We start from the raw sequence: 21,571 nt of genomic DNA, 5'->3' as shown, positions 1-21,571 counted from the left end.
CATTGTGCACGATGAAGGCTGATAGCTAGCATTGTGCACGATGAAGGCTGATAGCCAGCATTGTGCGCGATGAAGGCTGGGCTCATAGCTAGCATTATGCGTGATGAAGGCTGATAGCTAGCATTGTGTGTAATGAAGGCTGATAGTTAGCATTGTGCGTGATGAAGGCTGGGCTGATTGCTAGCATTGTGCGTGATGAAGGCTGATAGATAGCATTGTGCTTGATGAAGGCTGATAGCTAGTATTGTGCGTGATGAAGGCTGAATACTAGCATTGTGCGTGATGAAGGCTGATAGCTAGCATTGTGCACGATGAAGGCTGATAGCCAGCATTGATGAAGGCTGATAGCGCATGAAGAAGCTGATATTGCTCATAGCTAGCATTGTGCGTGATGAAGGCTGATAGCTAGCATTGTGTGTAATGAAGGCTGATAGTTAGCATTGTGCGTGATGAAGGCTGATAGCTAGAATTGTGCACGATGAAGGCTGATAGCCAGCATTGTGCGTGATGAAGGCTGGGCTCATAGCTAGCATTATGCGTGATGAAGGCTGATAGCTAGCATTGTGTGTAATGAAGGCTGATAGTTAGCATTGTGCGTGATGAAGGCTGATAGCTAGCATTGTGCGTGATGAAGGCTGAATACTAGCATTGTGCGTGATGAAGGCTGATAGATAGCATTGTGCACGATGAAGGCTGATAGCTAGTATTGTGCACGATGAAGGCTGATAGCTGGCATTGTGCGTGATGAAGGCTGGGCTTGAGGTGGGCTAAGATTAGCTTCTCAAGGCACTTGGTGATGATGGGGTTCAGTGCTACCGGTCAGTAGTCACTCAGGCACTCTGGGTTTGATTGCTTGGGCACGGGGATGTAATGTATGTAATATGTGTGTGTGTGTGTGTGTATGTAATGTGTGTGTGTGTGTGTATGTAATGTGTGTGTGTGTATGTAATGTGTGTGTGTGTGTGTTTGTAGAGAGCACATGGAGAGCTACAAGGACAGCAGTCCAGATCAGGTGACCCAACTGAGCAGGAGTCTGGAGAAGGCAAAGAGTAAACTGACTCACACTCTACTGCAGCAGCTCAAGACCGACATCAGCGTGAGTTCATGACCACACACACATACACACACACCCACATACATTCATACATACACACACACATACATACACGCTGTGGTATTCATACATATACACACACATACATACATACACGCTGTGGTGAAATTTCACTTGCGGACAAGGCAAAAATGCTCTTCAAAAAGATTTATTGATACTATATACAAAAAAAGAAAACAAGAAAGAGGCTAAATAGTCCAATAGTCCAATTTTGAATCTGGTGCTGCTGTCACATGACGTCTCTGATTTACTGCGCAGCCTCTCACACTGGCAAGCACTTCAGCATAGCGCACCCAACCACACACAGAACCGCATCATAACACACACACACACACACACACAGAACCGCATCATAGCACTTCAGCATAGCGCACCCAACCACACCCCCGACGCACAGGTACAGGTCGCTTTTATGTGTTGACTGACGGCTCAGATTGGAACTCCAGCATGATGCCGTGATTGCCATTTAGCGAGACCTGCGTTCACACAAAGACGGGGAAAAATGCACAACACACACACACACAGATACATACACGCATGCACACACACACACACACAGCAGTAAGGGTAGCCGGCTGGTATGTAGCTGTGTAATACAGTGTTTCCCACAGAATTGCATTCAATTTGTGGCGGTAGCTGACTTTGACTTTGACAACGGGGATTAAGATCGTCTTGGTAGTGTATAGGTAACACAATTGCACCCTTGCAATTGTAACACAGTTGAAATGTGTGGATGCAATTCATAACGTTTTCTACATAGTTAAAATAAAGGTTCGTACTTCTCCTTGGGACAAGCACTTTTGAATTTTGGAAAACACTTTTCCATTTACAAACATTCAGTGTCAGTCAATGAAATGAGCCCTTCAACGAAATTGACAAGCAGCTGTAAGTAGGCTAAGCATGCTAAATTCGACATCCAAACAGTATTCTAACGTTAGCTTTGAGATACTGCTTGATTTCATAATTTAACTTAGTTTAGTCTCTTCAATGTAACCTACTATGTTGTGATAAGACCTTAGCAGAGTTCACTTCAATGCAGCAGTTTTTAGCAAATTTGCGTAGCATGGTCACGATGCTAAGCGGATTTAATAGCAATTTAGGCAGACGTCTTCTATGCAATGCTTCTATGTGGCAACAACAATCCTTCAACAATCGTGAATATTTTGTTAAATGCACATGCAGAGGAGGGGCAGCGGGCTCTGAGAGAGAGAGCGGGCGGGCAAGGAAAGGCTGCGTCGTAAAAAACGCAACTCAATGCCAATGCAAGGATTTGACCTTATATTTAATTTAAATTAAATTAAACATAGAATATTAATCTGTGGCGGCCGATTTTTATTTCGTGGCGCCCCGCCACAGATTAGTCAATGTATGGGAAACACTGGTAATATGTACGTGCTGCGTGTGTGTGTGTGTGTGTGTGTGTGTGTGTGTATTGTGGTAAAAATAAAGCAGTAATCCACAGAGAGGCAAAAAGTAACGCAGAGGCAAGATGACTGTACAGCAGAGTACAAAGCTTTATTCACGACGCCGGAGACAGGTTTCAAACACACAAGCATCCTAGTGAGGATGAGAGCAACAAGTCTGTCGTAGACAAAGTCTCACCGTTACTTATAGGACTAAACAGGGTATTCTTGATGGATTACAATGAAAGTAAGAAAGAGCTGTCATGATAAAGAAAGTTAATTATAGGATTATTATAAGGTTAATTATAAGAAGGCTGTTATTACTCCAGACTCCCTATAAGGCGGTTGACCTCAGAGGTCATGGACAAGAGAACCCCAAACCCCAAAATAACTTTTTGTAATGTAACCCGAGTAGACATGTAACAGCTAAAGTGCAGTCTAATTACTGGACATGTAACAGCTAAAGTGCAGTCCAATTACTGGACATTTAACAGCTAAAGTGCAGTCCAATTACTGGACCTTCCTCACAGTGCTATTTGGGGTTTAGCTCCATTGCTAGAGCTATTGAGGTTTAGCTCTAATGCTATTGGGGTTTAGCTCTATTGCTAGTGCTATTCGGGTCTAGGGCCATTATTGCTAGTGTTATTGGGGTTTAGCTCTAGTACTATTGGGGGGTTAGCTCCATTGCTAGTGCTGTTGGGGTTTAGCGCCATTGCTAGAGCTATTGAGGTTTAGCTCTAATGCTATTGGGGTTTAGCTCTATTGCTAGTGCTATTCGGGTCTAGGGCCATTATTGCTAGTGTTATTGGGGTTTAGCTCCATTGCTAGTGCTATTGGGGTTTAGCTCCATTGCTAGTGCTATTGGGGTTTAGCACTATTGCTAGTGCTATTGGGGGTTTAGCTCCATTGCTAGTGCGCTTGACTCCCGATCAGAGGTGCTGCAAGTTGTAGGGTCGAGTCCAGGCAGGGTTGAGCCACGCGGTCAACAAACACACACACACACACACACACACTGCACACAAACCCCATCCATGGACACATCCAGACTGAGGCCTGTGGTCCTTGCAGCCTTTCACAGCAAGCCTGATGACCAAGCACTGGCTGAACGACGACGAAGACTTCAAGGAGCTGTGCGAGCGCGTCCAGAACCTCTATGACCTCTGCACCGAGATGAAGCAGCCACAACTACAGGTACACACACACACTCACACACACACACTCTGCACCGAGATGAAGCAGCCACAACTACATGTACACACACACACACACACTCTGCACCGAGATGAAGCAGCCACAACTACAGGTACACACACACACACACACACACACACACTCTGCACCGAGATGAAGCAGCCACAGCTACAGGTACAGTACAAACACCAGGGCTCGAATTATCTTTTTGTCTTTAAGGGGGTCTCTCTATCTCATAAAAAGTTGGCACACCCCGCATATAGCCTAACAAGGCGGTACAATTAAAAACCCTAGGCGCAAGTGGCGCTTTTGCGCAGTATATTTTTTACCTTGGTTTTACCTTGACACACGCACACAACAGACAGACATTTTTCATAAAAATTGATTCCTTTTAATTAATTTCAACATATTATTGATTGTAATAGTCCATATTTCATTTCACTTTCACAATACAAAGAAATAGACTAAACGATTTAGTTTGTGCCATTCTCAATTTCACAACGGAACTCATTTGAACCAGACCACTGTCTCAGATAGGCTATCCTCAGTCAACCACAATAATGCATGTAGTATAACTTATACACAGGGAAAATACACTAACTGGCAGAAATGAATAAAGCAATTGCAGTCAAACTATGTAGTATTATAGGCTAATGTACACATAACAACACCTGGGTGTTCAGTCATCTCGTGTGTTGAACCGTGGAAAATTAATAGACGAACAATTTTGGAGTTTGCACTGAGATGTTGTCGGGTAGCCATTGAATATTCGGCCATCAGAGATTGCTAACAGGTGTTTCAAAATATCTGGGAACTTTCCGGAGCTCTGCATGGCAGAGGATAGCTACAGATCATCAACACAATCATTGAAGTAAGCTGCATTATGGGCCATAATTTATGGCTTTGTCAATCAATAGAAGAGGTGAAGCGCAAGTTCAACAGCAAACAGGACTTTTCAGCACGTATCAAATAGACAAAACACTCGAATTAAAGCAGGGTGACTTCACTCGAATTAAAGCAGGGTGACTTCTTCAGATTTCGAGTGCTGTCAAATCGATCGTATGCGGTTTGCGGTTAGTCTAGTGGTGTGGTGGTGAAGTGCAGTCATGCTGCGTTCAAGACGTAGGATTCAAGGGTAGGTCTGCGTCCCGTAGTAGCCTATGTTTTAATAACGTCTGTAATGGTAAGAGATCACACAGGGATGGATAATGAGCGGTTGTTTAAGATTAAATTGCAATGCCAGACACCTTCAGATATGAGAGACCCCCTCAGATTTTTGACTTTGTTGCTTTCATGGGAGCCAGTTCTCACTCTATGGGAGCTTGGCTCCCTCTGGCTCCCACGTAATTCGAGCACTGACACACACACACACACCCACACACACACCCACTCACACACTCTGCACCAAGATGAAGCAGCCACAACTACAGGTACAGCCACACCCACGCACACACCCACATGCTCACACACCCACATGCTCACACACCCACGCACACACCCACATGCTCACACACCCACGCACACACTCACATGCTCACACACCCACGCACACACCCACGCACACACTCACATGCTCACACACCCACGCACACACTCACATGCTCACACACCCACGCACACACCCACGCACACACTCACATGCTCACACACCCACCCACATGCTCACACACCCACGCACACACCCACATGCTCACACACCCACCCACATGCTCACACACCCACGCACACACCCACATGCTCACACACACACCCACATGCTCACACACCCACGCACACACCCACATGCTCACACACCCACGCACACACCCACATGCTCACATGCACACAGACCCACATGCTCACATACCCACATGCACACACACCCACATGCACATACACAGCCATAGCTAGAGGTCTGTATGCACACACACACACACACATGCTCTCTCTCACACATACCTACACACAAGTACGCACATATTGTGCATATGCTATAGGTGTACACACACACACACATGCATATGCCATAGGTATACACACACACACACACACATGCTCTCTCTCACACATACCTACACACAAGTATGCACATATTATGCATATGCTATAGGTGCACACACACACACATGCATATGCTATAGGTGTACACACACACACACACTTTTTTCATTAAATTTGTTGGGCGATGCTTTCTGATCCTACCCATACGTGACCTCTCTCCGCCCCCTGTGTGTGTGTGTCTGTGTGTGTGTGTGTGTGTCTGGGTGTTCTCTGGGTGCTCCTCAGGAGTTTGTCAAACAGCTCCACCTGCTGGTGATGAGGGAGTACGTCACCCCTCTGCTGCACTCCTCCTACTCCTGCAAGGGCAGGAAGAACCAACAAGCTGCAGAGAAGCTGCAGGAGCAGTGGACTCAACTCAGCACGCTCTTCCAGCGCATGGTGAACACACACACGCACACACACACACAGATATACATACACACAAGGACACACACACATCGCGTGCATACACACAAGGACGCACAAGCACCAAGTGTGTGTGTGTTTGCGTGTGTGTTTGCGTGTGTGTCCTTGTGTGTATGCACGCGGTGTGTCCTTGTGTGTGTAGGCACGCAGTGTGTGTGTGTGTCCTTGTGTGTGTAGGCACGCGGTGTGTGTGTGTTTGCGTGTGTGTCCTTGTGTGTATGCACGCGGTGTGTGTGTGCGTGTGTGTCCTTGTGTGTATGCACGAGGTGTGTGTGTGTGTGTTTGCGTGTGTATGCACGCGGTGTGTGTGTGTGTGTGTTTGCGTGTGTGTGTCCTTGTGTGTATGCATGAGGTGTGTGTGCGTGTGTGTCCTTGTGTGTATGCATGAGGTGTGTGTGTGTTTGCATGTGTATGGCAGAAATCTCGATCAATTGATATACATGGTTGGCTACTAGTTAATGTGGTGTTATCTAAGGCGGAGGCACAACACAGGCTACAGTTGGTAGAGCTCAATGCGTGTGCGCGTCTGCGAGTGAATCCGCAACCTGCAGAGCAGCAAATAATCAGCATTAAGCCTAGAACAAAGTGAATTCCAACGACTGCCTCAGTGTGTGTGTGTGTGTGTGTGTGTACTTATACTGATACGTTTCCATAGAAATCATCTGAAGACTGGCTCCACCCCCTCGGAGACCACCTGAGTAAAATCATTGGTCAGAAAAATGAGAGTGACATCACTAAAGCCATCCTGCAGCCCCTGGTCACGGATTTCCCCGACATCAGGTACACTCACCTGACATCATGCACCTGACATCAGGTACACTGACCTGACATCACACACCTGACATCATGCACCTGACATCATGCACCTGACATCAGGTACACTTACCTGACATCACGCGCCTGACATCACGCACCTGACATCATGCACCTGACATCAGGTACACTCACCTGACATCACGCACCTGACATCACACACCTGACACCACGCACCTGACATTAGGTACACTCACCTGACATCATGCACCTGACATCACGCACCTGACATCACGCACCTGACATCACGCACCTGACATCAGGTACACTCACCTGACATCACGCACCTGACATCATGCACCTGACATCAGGTACACTCACCTGACATCACGCGCCTGACATCACGCACCTGACATCATGCACCTGACAACAGGTGCACTCACCTGACATCATGCACCTGACATCACTCACCTGACATCACACACCTCACAACAGGTACACTCACCTGACATCATGCACCTGACATCACACACCTGACAACAGGTACACTCACCTGACATCATGCATCTGATATCACGCTTACACACCTTGACCTCCAAGACCTTCACATACAACCTCCTGTTGACAATGTGTGTCTGTAGTATGCTAATGTGCTGTGCAGTGTGTAAGTGTGTGTGTAGTGTATTACTGTGCTGTGCAGTGTGTGTGTGTGTGTGTTACTGTGCTGTGTAGGGCTGGGACAACGTGTCGACGTAATCGATGACGTCGACGCTAAAAATACGTCGACGCAAAATATGAGCGTCGATTCGTCAAGCATAACGTGTGCTGCTAAATATTTGTAATTTTACACATTCAGTGTTTCCCATACGTTGACTAATCTGTGGCTGGGCGCCACGAAATCGAAACCGCCCACCACACATTGATGTTCTATGTTGTAGTCCTACTATTTAAATTAAAGATAAGATAAAATAATTTCATTGAGCTCCACTTTTTACTCACGCAGCCTTTCCTCGCCCCGCTCGCTCTCTCTCGTAACGAGCCCACTGCTCCTCCTCTGCATGTGCATTTAACAAAATATTCACGATTGTTGAAGGATTGTTGTTGCCACATAGAAGCACTGCATAGAACACAGCGGGCTAAATTGCTATTAAATCCGCTTAGTATCGTGACTATGCTGCGCAGCCCATACAAAAATGTGATATATGGCAATATATGTAAATCACATATATAATGTATATGTCACTGTATGCCTCACCATAAGTCACATATATACACATACATGTCACATATATTTCAACATATAGCAAAATTGGCCGTTTTTATATATGTCACATATATTTTCCCAGACATACAAATATATTACAAATATATGTCAGTTGCATATATGTTAATATATGATAAGTTATGTATTTGTACGCAAACTAGGGATACCAATATATTGCAAATATATGTCTATGGACATATATTTGCACTCATATAAGGTAAATATATTGCAAAATATATGTAATGTTCTGCTATGTCACATTTATAGAAATATGTCACAATATATGTATCAGAAATATAACATTCTTGATGTTCCAAAGAAAACACACAAAATATTTGTTTAACCTTTTATTAAAGTTTAGTTTTTTCACACAAACAGTGAGTAAACTCTCTAGGTAGAAACTTTTTTCCCCTTTATGGAAGTGGCACACATTGATTTGGCATAATATGCAGAATGCACTCAGTGTTCTTAGGGCAGCAGTCCTCACAAATCGCCACCTGCAAACAGGGAACAGAGAAGATTAATATGCTGTAAAACACACAGAACATGAAAAGACCATCACTGAAGCACTACTACCTTCACATGCATCTTTAATAAACACACATCTTGGCACAAGTAAGCTTAAATAAGGGCTTTGAGATTAAGAACATGTAGCCTAATGATCCATACATCAGAATACTTTGACAAGATTTGGGAAAGATTCTTGAAAGATTGGAGTCTTTTAACTAATGCCCCCCATTCAAGCTTTACTCAAAAGACTATCTTTCAAGAATCTTTCCCAAATCTTGTCAAAGTCTTCTGTTGTAAGGATGGCTTAACACAACCCTTCACAAACTAAAGATCCATTTAGGCCTACTAACATTCATGTTAGCCTGCATGGTTATTAGTAGCCACTTTAAATGTAAGTTAGCTGCTATAGCTAGGTTAGCTAACTTACTCACATCTGATATTTCATTCAAACTAAAACTTATATTCATAACGACATCTCAGACAGGCTTGTTGTTGGATATGATGTTAACTACCATTCTAGATATTCCACATAATGGTAAAGTTAGTTCATGGAAAAGTTAACATTAACAGCTAACATCGCTAACGTTAGCAATATTATCTCGCTAACGTCATCGATAGCTAATTGATAACATTAACGTTAGCTAATTCTAACATGATGGTTAGACTGTTAACAAACGGATTTGGTTAACATTACATTATAAAAACAATATTTTTCTAACTAATTCCCTTTTACTAAAGGCTTTCTCACCTTGGATATGATGACAGCAGAGTTTAGTACAGCTTACACAGTCGGATGCATGACAGGACAGAAAAGTGACGGTTAAAGTCACCGTGGTTGGAGTTCAGTCCAGGGTGGGGGATGGGTATTGCTGCGTGCGCATGCGCATATCAAGATGCGATAAGCATCCGTTATATTTAAAGTAGCTTTGGCACATAAGGCAGCATATTCGACACCTTACCTGTGACGCCAAGACATAAACAAATATATTTACACTGTTCTCCATTTAGAAAATAAGTAATGTAATCTTAAGTGAAAGTACTGAAGTACTTGATTTTAAAAATACTTAAGTATTAAAGTACAATTTGAAATTACATGTGTAAGGTTTAACACTTAAATGCATGCCCCTGACTAGCTTGTATACGATGCAGAATAAGGGATCATAGAATGTTACAGAATGAAGAAACCCAACTGACAGAAAGAAAATCTTTATTTTCTATCAAACTGGCTTGACATGAAAGCAACATTCAAGCAACTTTACATCACAGGTCCAACAGTGGCTCATGGTTTCTGAGGGCAAGTAAGGTAGGTGTCTGTGTAGCACAGCCTACTTCATGCTTAAATCTAACCAACCATTTCAAGGAAACAAAAGAGACTACATGGGTGTACAAATTCCCTTTCCACTTTGTGTTTACAGTATAGACAGCCAACCATTTTAAGTAAACTAAACTAGTCTACATGGGTGCACAAATTTACTTCCCATCACTTAAAATGGTTGCCTGTCTATACTGTAAACAAAACAAGACTACATGGGTCCACAAATTCACTCCCCATCACTGTGTATGGACAGCCAACCATTTCAAGTAAACAAAACAAGACTACATGGGTCCACAAATTCACTCCCCATCACTGTGTATGGACAGCCAACCATTTCAAGTAAACAAAACAAGACTACATGGGTGCACAAATTCACTCCATCACTTCGTGTTCACAGTAGACAGCCAACCATTTTAAATGAACAAAGCCATCATGTCGTGTTTACAGTATAGACACATCAAATCAGTTGAAGTTGTAAAAGTCCTTATTCAACTTAAGCAGAAGCTGGTTCTCAAAGTTGCGGGAGCTGATTGCCGCTTTGGCCTGAAGATAAAAAGCCTCTCGCACGCTGCAGATTAATCCAGCTGCACTAAAACGCCTCTTGCACGCTGCAGATTAATCCAGCTGCACTAAAAAGCCTCTCGCACGCTGAAGATTAATCCAGCTGCACTAAAAAGCCTCTCGCACGCTGCAGATTAATCCAGCTGCACTAAAAAGCCTCTTGCACGCTGAAGATTAATCCAGCTGCACTAAAACGCCTCTCGCACGCTGAAGATTAATCCAGCTGCACTAAAAAGCCTCTCGCACGCTGCAGATTAATCCAGCTGCACTAAAACGCCTCTCACACGCTGCAGATTAATCCAGCTGCACTAAAAAGCCTCTCGCACGCTGCAGAGGCAGGCAGGGCGGTGTTTAATTTGAGAGATAGGCTACATACAGCAGCATAAGCTGTTAACATGGTCACACCTTTAGCTGCACATGTTAGGTATGCATCCAACTGTTTGACCGTCTCCTGTGTGTGCGTGTGCCTGATATTAGAGAAAAAATCCTCTTCATCCGTTCAGTAAACTTAAACATTTTGTCGAGATACGGCCATGGGTGCGAGTACTCGACAGGGCATCCGCCTTCATCTCCGTCTCCGTCTACCTCCATCTTGCTATCGATTTAGGAATAGAGAATGGTTAGACGTTGAACTTGGTTTTATAGCCTAGCGCACAGATGTGACGCAACCCTGATTAGTGATTAGCAAACAAACCATCACATTTTAGAAGAGAGGGGAGGGGGGGACAGAGTTTCGATATAGGCTAGACCTATTGAAAGTTAAAAGTAACGAAAACCTTAACAGAAATGTAGTGAAGTTAAAAGTACGATTTTTGTCATTCAGATGTAGTGAAGTGAAAGTGAAAGTATTTTTTAAAAAATTAACTCAAGTGAAGTACAAATACTCAAAATCTGAATTTAAGTAAATGTACTTCGTTACTGCCCACCTCTGAGTGTATGAATATGTATGCCACCATACATAGAGACTACATATAAGTCTGTCACATATTCACACATAAACTTCTCCATATATTTGGAAAACAAATAATTGGATCTAGTATATGAAGATATATAGCATCTTATATGGGCAATTAAAATATTTTGTATGCATGTATGGACATATAGCTTTGAATATGTTTGACACAAATATTTGAATCACATATATGTCCATATAAGTAAAATTATAAGTCCCTGTTATTTGACATATATGTTCATATATTGCCATATATCACATTTTTGTATGGGACATTTGTTCAAAACTGCTGCAATAAAGTTAAAGTAAACTCTGCTAATATCTTATCACAACATAGTACATTGAGGAGACTAAACTAAGTTAAGTTATGCAATCAAGCAGTATCTCAAAGCTAACGTTAGAATACTGTTTGGATGTCAAGTTTAGCATGCTTACTTACAGCTGCTTGTATTTCGTTACTCATGCAGGGCTCATTTTATTGACTTTGAATGTTTGCAAAATCCCGATGTAAATGGAAAAGTGTTTTCCAAGACTCAAAAGTGCTTGTCCAAAGGAGAAGTACGAACCGTTATTTGAACTAACTATGTTATGAATTGCATCCACACATCCGCAGCCTGTGTTAATGTCAATTGCAAGGATTCCCTCACAAACTCTTAAAGTGACAGGCACTCAATTAGACCTATACACTACTGAACTTTATTGAATACCTCTGACTAAGAATGCATTACTTTGCACTTGTATAGTCTTTTATTTTGGAATCTTAAGAGCAATAAACATATATGAAAATACGGAAAAATGAATCGTTAGATTAATCGATGCATCAAAAAAATAATCGCTAGATTAATCGTTTAAAAAATAATCGTTTATCCCAGCCCAAGTGTGTGTGTAGTGTGTTACTGTGCTGTGCAGTGTGTGTGTAGTGTGTTGCAGTGCAGGGTGTGTGTGTGTGTGTAGTGTATGTGTGTGTTACTGTGATGTGTAAGTGTGTGTGTAGTGTGTTACTGTGCTGTGCAGTGTGTGTGTAGTGTGTTACTGTGCAGTGCAGTGTGTGTGTGTGTGTGTGTAGTGTGTGTATAGTGTATTACTGTGCTGTGCAGTGTGTGAGTGTGTGTGTAAATGTGTGTGTGTGTGTGTTACTGTGCTGTGTAGTGTGTAAGTGTGTGTGTGTGTGTGTGTGTGTGTGTTACTGTGCTGTGCAGTGTGTAAGTGTGTGTGTGTGTAAGTGTGTGTGTGTGTGTTACTGTGCAGTGTGTAAAGTGTGTGTGTAAGTGTGTGTTCTTGTTTTGCGCAGTGAGAAGCAGCTGCAAGCTGTGCTGAATTTCCGCGCCAGCATGTGGACTCCTGAGCGCATACGCGTCCAGCACCGCGTGGCCAAGTTAAAACAGCAGGGCGGCGCCACACACACACACATTAGGTTCTTCACCGAGATGCAGGTACACCAGTCCCAAATACCCCTACAAACACCACCAAATACCCTTACAAACACCACAAATACTCCTACAAACACCTTTAATACCCCTACAAACACCACTCAATACCCCTTCAAACACCCCAGAAACCTCTACAAACACCACTAAATACCCCTACAAACACCCCAAATACCCCTTCAAACACCACCAAAAAACCCTACAAACACCCCAAATACCCCTACAAACACCACTAAATACCCCTACAAACACCCCAGATACCTCCACAAACATCACTAAATACCCCAACAAACACCCCAGATACCTCTACAAACACCACTAAATACCCCTACAAAAAGTCTGCTTAACTCATTCTGTTTCCTCTCTTCTTCTGTTTCCATAGTGATGGAGAAAACGGAAACCGCAGCGGTCTGTGTTTGTTTCTACTTTGGACATTTCAAATCTTTAAGGGTTCTCCCGTACCTTCTCTGAAACATCTTATCATGGTTTGGCATAGTACTATATTGGTAAATTATTATATACAATCTGTTTATGTCTGTGTTTATATTTGTGTCCACTGCACTTGCATTTATTTGATGTCCTTGTAAATAATGCAGTTGCATTAATTTGATTTCTGTAAATATTTAGCAATTATTTATATGAATATATGTTAAATTATTTTAGGGTTTCTTGGGTGTTCAGTATAAATGTCAACCCAATCCGGTGAACTATAGTGAGCTGGTGAGGCGCAGAGGACACAAACACAAGATCACAAAATGGAAACGGCCGAACTTCAGAAGTTGTAGTTCATTCTAAAAACTATTGTAATAGTTACATGGAGTAAGAATGTTTCCTTGAAATGTACAGCCTGTCATGTCCAACAAATAAAAATATATACATGTATAAAATCAGAAAAAGTTGGGATGTGTAAAAGCCAAATAAAAACAGATTGTGATCTGCAAATCTATTCTGTAAACGTATAGCTGCAAAAAGGATTTAGACAACATCAAATGTTGAAAATTACAAATGGAACTATTTTATGGAAAATATATGTACCTTTTGAATTTCATACCAGCAACACATTTCAAATAGAGCATCACATAGAGAATAGAACAGAATAGAGCATCACATAGAATAGAACAGAATAGAGCATCACAGAGAATAGAGCATCACATAGAGAATAGAACAGAATAGAGCATCACATAGAGAATAGAGCATCACATAGAGAATAGAACAGAATAGAGCATCACAGAGAATAGAGCATCACATAGAGAATAGAACAGAATAGAGCATCACAGAGAATAGAGCATCACATAGAGAATAGAACAGAATAGAGCATCACAGAGAATAGAACAGAATAGAGCATCACAGAGAATAGAGCATCACATAGAGAATAGAACAGAATAGAGCATCACAGAGAATAGAACAGAATAGAGCATCACAGAGAATAGAGCATCACATAGAGAATAGAACAGAATAGAGCATCACATAGAGAATAGAACAGAATAGAGCATCACAGAGAATAGAGCATCACATAGAGAATAGAACAGAATAGAGCATCACAGAGAATAGAGCACATGATATTATGATGATTGAAACGCATTCCACTCAGCTAGCTATTTGGCTACTGGCTACCAGGCTCATAATTCACTTTTAATTGCAAACAGAATATGTCTAGTAAGATTACATGGTTCTATTTCCAAAGGAATAAAAGCTGTTTATATCAACTTAATATCAATCTTATCATTGTTAATATTGTGCTATACATGTGGCACAAACAATGTTAGAGTTTGTGGACTAGCCATAGGCTATATTTGAACGGAGCTGGTAAAAAAATATCATTAGGAGAATGTCTGGACACACAATGGTGTTAAAGTGACTGCACCATTTGCAAATGAGTTAAACAGCATCAAATCAGTAGTATTGAGTAGACTTTAAAACACAATTACTGTGTCATTATTATAATTTAAATAATATAAAAGTCTTTTACTTTTACCTTTGTGGTTACTCATTGTGATTTATGTTGTATTTAATGTGCCTTTTAAGAAGCTTTAGTCTTTAGGGAGAAAATCAACATTAAATCAATATTTGTCAGGGGTATGAATACTTTTGTTCTTAACTGTATATATATATATATATATATATATATATATCAGAGGAGGCTCCTTCATTGAGGAAAGGGAGGAACACCCTCCCTAAAATTTCAGAGAAAAATAAAAAATATATAAAGTGAATTACTATTCTGATAAATTACTGTTATATATATTACTAATATAATATATATTATACATATTACTATTTGAACACTTTAAATGAATAAAATCGTTCCCCTAGGTCAAAATGCCAACAGCACCCACTATCGCAATTGAAAATTACTGTATGGAGGAGCTTCCTCCTCAAGCCCCTCATTGAAGTCCATTATAAACGCCTCGGACTCCAGCGGCTCGTGAATCACGTCGTTTTCAATGGCCAAGAGAGGTAGCTCCTCCGTACCGTACAGTAATTTTCAATTGCGATAGGGGGTGCTGTTTTTAGCGGCAACGGTGAACTAATGAGCAGCTAGCTGCAGTTGTATGACTGCAGTTATCTGCAGTCATACAACTAAGAATCTTGTGTTGAACGGAAAGCTCGTTTTTTTGCTCCTGAAATAAACTGTACAATGGAATCAGAGGACAAAGTTCAGGGATTTGGTGATAAAAAACATTTTCGGATAGTTATGCGTTGTTATAATCATCCAAGTTATGCCTCAACTAAACAATTGTTAAATGATGTTCTTGTTGTTAATATGCTCTTGTTTTCACCGTTCTAACTGTATCTTTGGATGGTTACATTGATAATGAATGTTTCAGACCATGATGCATTCCTTTAATGACGTCTTCAATAACATTTGCTTTTCGAGTAGAAATTCCCACTTAGCTATTACAACCTGTCTTTAAATAATAGCAATTTGGCTTTAAAAACATTAGCATGTTACAAATAACCACTTTTAAGGTCTATTGTTAATGGTCAATAGTTACATGGTTTTATAAAACAAGTGTCTATTTTTAGGATTATAGACTTTTTTGCAAATGTATTACATTGAGCAAAACCTCCAGACTTTTCATAATTTTGCACATCAGGTAAACAGTGTTTCATAACTAGACCTACATATCTTCCCTGACTTCCCAGACCTAAATTTACATTTATATTTATTAATTTAGCACTATTATCCAAAGTGACTTATATATTTCAATTATATTACAAAGTCCATTGTCCCTGGAGGAGTTTGGGGTTAAGTGCCTTGCTCAAATGCACAATGGTGGAAGCCAAGAATTGAACCCACAACTTTTCTGGCTACTGCATGCTAGCCTAGCTCCTTAGGTCAGGACCCCCTAAGAATGTCAGAACAGCATTTATTGCACAACATTGCCAGTTAAAATGCTACAAAGTACATACTGCTGCTATAAATGTGTCTGGGTACATCCTCTATTGTTCACATTTGCCACCAACACCATCACAAACTTACATTTACCACCAACACCAATCAAGCGGACATATGTCACCAACACCAATCAAGCGGACATATGCCACCAACACCAATCAAGCGGACATATGCCACCAACACCATCACAAACTCACATTTGCCACCAACACCATCACAAACTCACATTTGCCACCAACACCAATCAAGCGCATCTTCCTTCCTCCGTTATTTTTTAACCACCAGCCGCCACTGCTACACATATACATATACATGTCCGTTTAAAACAACAACTTTATTTCATTTTTACATGTGATTATTTAATGAGCTCATGTAGTCTGCAAACAAACATTTAAAAATTAGACGTGTCAAAATACACTTAAAGCTTTTATGCCTGCGTGTGAGTATGAGTATGTATATTTGTGTGTGTGTGTGTGTGTGTGTGTAAGTGTGAGTATATTTGTGTGTGTGAGTGTGAGTATATTTGTGTGTGTGCTGAATGTAGCATCTGGGTTGTTGGGGTTGTGAGAGTGTGAGTATATGTGGGGTTGTGAGAGTGTGAGTATATGTGTGTGTTGTGAGAGTGTGAGTATGTGTGTGTGTGTGTGTGCTGAATGGGGTTGTCGTGTCATCTGGTGTTTGGCGCCCCCTGCTGTACGGTCATCTGCAAGCTCTTCTCAAGCTCCTCCCACTGCTGCTCCTCTAGAGCCTTCTGCTTCCGTGCACACACACACACACACACACACATGCAGACACACACACGCACATGCACACAAACACTCACACACACACACACACACACAGATGAGAGCAGGAGAGAACAGCCTTTATAGTCATACAACAGCCATACATTATAACACTACAGTGCTGATATTATGCATTATAACACTACAGTGCTGATCTGATATTATATGCATTATAACACTACAGTGCTGATATTATATACATCATAACATCATAACACTACAGTGCTGATATTATATACATCATAACACTACAGTGCTGATATTATATGCATCATAACATCATAACACTACAGTGCTGATATTATATACATCATAACACTACAGTGCTGATATTATATACATCACAACACTACAGTGCTGATATTATATACATCACAACACTACAGTGCTGCTATTATATACATCATAACATCATAACACTACAGTGCTGATATTATATACATCACAACACTACAGTGCTGATATTATATACATCATAACACTACAGTGCTGATATTATATACATCACAACACTACAGTGCTGATATTATATACATCATAACATCATAACACTACAGTGCTGATATTATATACATCATAAACACTACAGTGCTGATATTATATACATCATAACATCATAACACTACAGTGCTGATATTATATACATCATAACATCACAACACTACAGTGCTGATATTATATACATCATAACACTACAGTGCTGATATTATATACATCATAACATCATAACACTACAGTGCTGATTTTATATACATCATAACACTACAGTGCTGATATTATATACATCACAACACTACAGTGCTGATATTATATACATCACAACACTACAGTGCTGATATTATATGCATTATAACACGACAGTGCTGATATTATATACATCATAACACGACAGTGCTGATATTATATGCATTATAACACTACAGTGCTGATATTATATGCATTATAACACTACAGTACTGATATTATATACATCATAACATCACAACACTACAGTGCTGATATTATATGCATTATAACACTACAGTGCTGATATTATATGCATTATAACACTACAGTACTGATATTATATACATCATAACATCACAACACGACAGTGCTGATATTATATACATCATAACATCACAACACTACAGTGCTGATATTATATGCATTATAACACTACAGTGCTGATATTATATACATCATAACATCACAACACTACAGTGCTGATATTATATACATCATAACACTACAGTGCTGATATTATATACATCACAACACTACAGTGCTGATATTATATACATCATAACACTACAGTGCTGATATTATATACATCACAACACTACAGTGCTGCTATTATATACATCATAACATCATAACACTACAGTGCTGATATTATATGCATCACAACACTACAGTGCTGATATTATATGCATCACAACACTACAGTGCTGATATTATATGCATCATAACACTACAGTGCTGATATTATATGCATTATAACACTACAGTGCTGATGTTATATACATTATAACACTACAGTGCTGATATTATATGCATTATAACACTACAGTGCTGATGTGCAGTATATGCTACAGCCATAGCTATAGAGTTGGAGTTCAAATAAAGGAGGAATGAGTGTTAACGTAAACATAACGTGTGTAAACGTTAATCCTCACCTTCCTCTGGTCCCACTGCTTCAGACGGTGTGTGTGTGAGTGCTTGTGTGTTTGCTGTGTGTGTGTGAGTTTGTGTGTGTGTGTGAGTGTGTGTGTGAGCTGGTGCCTCTGCTGCTGTTTCTCCTGCAGGGTGTGTCTCAGGGCCTGTAGCTTCTCATCCTCCTGAAGCTGCTCTCGCACAGAAGGGCGACACATGCGCTCGGCCTGTCTGCAGAACACACGCACACACACACACACGCACACACACATGTACACACACACACACACACATGTATACACACACACACTCACGCACACACATGTACACGCACTCACACATGTACATGCACACACACACACATGTATACACACACACACACGCACACACACATGTACACACACACACACACACATGTATACACACACACACACGCACACACATGTACACGCACTCACACATGTACATGCACACACACACACACACACACACACACATACACAGACATGACACACACACACAGACACACACACACACACACATGTACACACACACACACACACACACACACACACAGACATGACACACTGCGTTCATGTTTCTGTGTGGGTGTGTGTGTGTTGCAGCCTATTCCATGTGTCTGTCTGTGTGTGTGTGTGTGTGTGTGTTGCAGCCTGTTGCATGTGTGTGTGTGTGTGTGTGTGTCTGTGTATGTGTGTGTGTGTGTGTGTGTGTTGTGGCCTGTGCCGTGTGTGTGTGTATGTGTGTGTGTGTTGTGGCCTGTTGTATGTGTCTGTGCGTGTGTGTGTGTATGTGTGTGTGTGTGTGTGTGTGTGTGTGTGTTGCAGCCTGTTGCATGTGTCTGTGCGGGTGTGTGTGTGTGTGTGTGTGTGTGTTACCTGCGTGCTGCGACCTCTTCCATGGCTGTCCTGCAGGTGGCGATGTTGTCCAGCTGGTCCAGCAGCAGCTGCTCTCTGCTCTGCTTCTCCTGCTGGACGTGCCTCCTCCGCTCCTCCAGGTGGCGCTGCTCAGCAACGCGCAGCACACCCAGACGCTCGCGCAGCTCGGCCAGAGACATCTCACACAGCAAGGCGTGGCCTGCCATCTGGACCAATCAGGAGAGAGGAAAGGAGACACCAGGGACCAATCAGGAGAGAGAAGAGGACACACCAGGGACCAATCAGGAGAGGGGAAGCCACACCAGAGAGCAGAGGATGCACTTGGGCTTCTAAACAAAACACACGTCCTGTGCTAACACGTCCTGTGCTAATGCTACGCTACGCTAACCCTATGCTAACACGTCCTGTGCTAATGCTACGCTAACCCTGTGCTAACACGTCCTGTGCTAATGCTACGCTACGCTAACCCTGTGCTAACACGTCCTGTGCTAATACTACGCTGAACTGCGAAGCTTCTGTAGATACCCACATGACCAGCTAACAATGTGTTAGTCTCTAGCAGTTAGCACTGTACCATTTCCACGCTAATCTGTGCTAGCTACACAGTTAGCACTGTAATTCTACCCTAAAGTGTAGTGAGTGCAGCAGCTCATTGGCGCCCCCGTCTCTCACCTCGGTGTCGTCCAGGAGCTTGTGCTGGGTGCGGGGGACGGACTCGATGGCGCGGATCTGACGAATGAGCTCCAACTTCCTGCTCATCTCCTCTTGCGCTTCCTCGAGAGCGCGTGCCAGCAAATCACGGCTCTGCTCACACACCTCCCGCACTGAGGCACACACACACACACACACACACAACATGCATGCATGAAAGGACAATTACTGGATTAAATGATTATGTCAAAAATAAATCAACTGTAAATGGAAAACCTGTTTTGTTTAATGTTCCCGGGGTCCCACAGGGCTTCATATTTGGTCTTCTGCTTTACACAGCCCTTATGATATAGTTATCACTGTATCTTTATCACTGATGAAGAGTAGCCTTGGGGACTGTATGCCCTGTGACATTCTGAGGTCAGTGACTGGATGTCCTATAACATCGGCATATGGCATTTAGCATATGGATTTTTAGAAAGGCAAAATTAAATAGGCGAAAAGTAAAAAAAAAAAAACTCTTAACCATGAGTTCATGAAGTGTTCTACAGGCCCTTGGTAGCTGAGGGCGCGTCCATCTGTGCTAACAGTCCATCTGTGCTAATGGTCCATCTGTACTAGCTGTGCTAACGGTCCATCTGTGCTAACTGTCCTAACAGCCCATCTGTGCTAACTGTCCATCTGTGCTAACTGTGCTAACAGTCCATCTGTGCTAACAGTCCATCTGTGCTAATGGTCCATCTGTACTAGCTGTGCTATTGGTCCATCTGTGCTAACAGTCCATCTGTGCTAACTGTCCATCTGTGCTAATGGTCCATCTGTACTAGCTGTGCTATTGGTCCATCTGTGCTAACTGTCCATCTGTGCTAACTGTGCTAACAGTCCATCTGTGCTAACTGTGCTAACGGTCCATCTGTGATAACGGTGCATCTGTGCTTACCGTGCTAACGGTCCATCTGTGCTAACTGTCCATCTGTGCTAACAGTCCATCTGTGCTAACTGTGCTAACAGTCCATCTGTGCTAATGGTCCATCTGTACTAGCTGTGCTATTGGTCCATCTGTGCTAACTGCCCATCTGTGCTAACTGTCCATCTGTGCTAACTGTGCTAACAGTCCATCTGTGCTAATGGTCCATCTGTACTAGCTGTGCTAATGGTCCATCTGTGCTAACAGTCCATCTGTGCTAACTGTGGGACATCTGTGCTATTGTGCTAACAGTCCATCTGTGCTAATGGTCCATCTGTGCTAACAGTCTATCTGTGCTA

General features: G+C 42.0%; 2 protein-coding genes across 2 annotated transcripts in view; one reads left to right on the top strand and one right to left on the bottom strand.

The window, feature by feature from the left end:
• LOC125299081 overlaps positions 1 to 13,822 on the top strand; it is a 29,454-nt gene extending 15,632 nt beyond the window's left edge. The window contains exons 14-19 of the mRNA XM_048250176.1: positions 973 to 1,096; positions 3,586 to 3,708; positions 5,974 to 6,126; positions 6,809 to 6,933; positions 12,800 to 12,941; positions 13,318 to 13,822. Of these exons, the coding sequence (XP_048106133.1) occupies positions 973 to 1,096; positions 3,586 to 3,708; positions 5,974 to 6,126; positions 6,809 to 6,933; positions 12,800 to 12,941; positions 13,318 to 13,320 (670 nt within the window). The 3' untranslated portion in view covers positions 13,321 to 13,822. The remainder of the gene's footprint in view (positions 1 to 972; positions 1,097 to 3,585; positions 3,709 to 5,973; positions 6,127 to 6,808; positions 6,934 to 12,799; positions 12,942 to 13,317) is intronic.
• A 2,828-nt stretch (positions 13,823 to 16,650) lies between these two features.
• The window catches only part of cfap99 (cilia and flagella associated protein 99), a 12,026-nt gene continuing 7,105 nt past the window's right edge, over positions 16,651 to 21,571 (bottom strand). The window contains 4 exon segments of the mRNA XM_048267483.1: positions 16,651 to 17,086; positions 18,779 to 18,986; positions 19,655 to 19,860; positions 20,327 to 20,478. Of these exon segments, the coding sequence (XP_048123440.1) occupies positions 17,003 to 17,086; positions 18,779 to 18,986; positions 19,655 to 19,860; positions 20,327 to 20,478 (650 nt within the window). The 3' untranslated portion in view covers positions 16,651 to 17,002.

The sequence above is a fragment of the Alosa alosa genome, chromosome 1 (genome assembly GCF_017589495.1).
Source record: "Alosa alosa isolate M-15738 ecotype Scorff River chromosome 1, AALO_Geno_1.1, whole genome shotgun sequence".
NCBI classification, from domain to species: Eukaryota; Metazoa; Chordata; class Actinopteri; order Clupeiformes; family Clupeidae; genus Alosa; species Alosa alosa.
The sequence above is the reverse complement of the archived record's forward strand: the minus strand, read 5'-3'. Positions and strand labels throughout refer to the sequence as shown.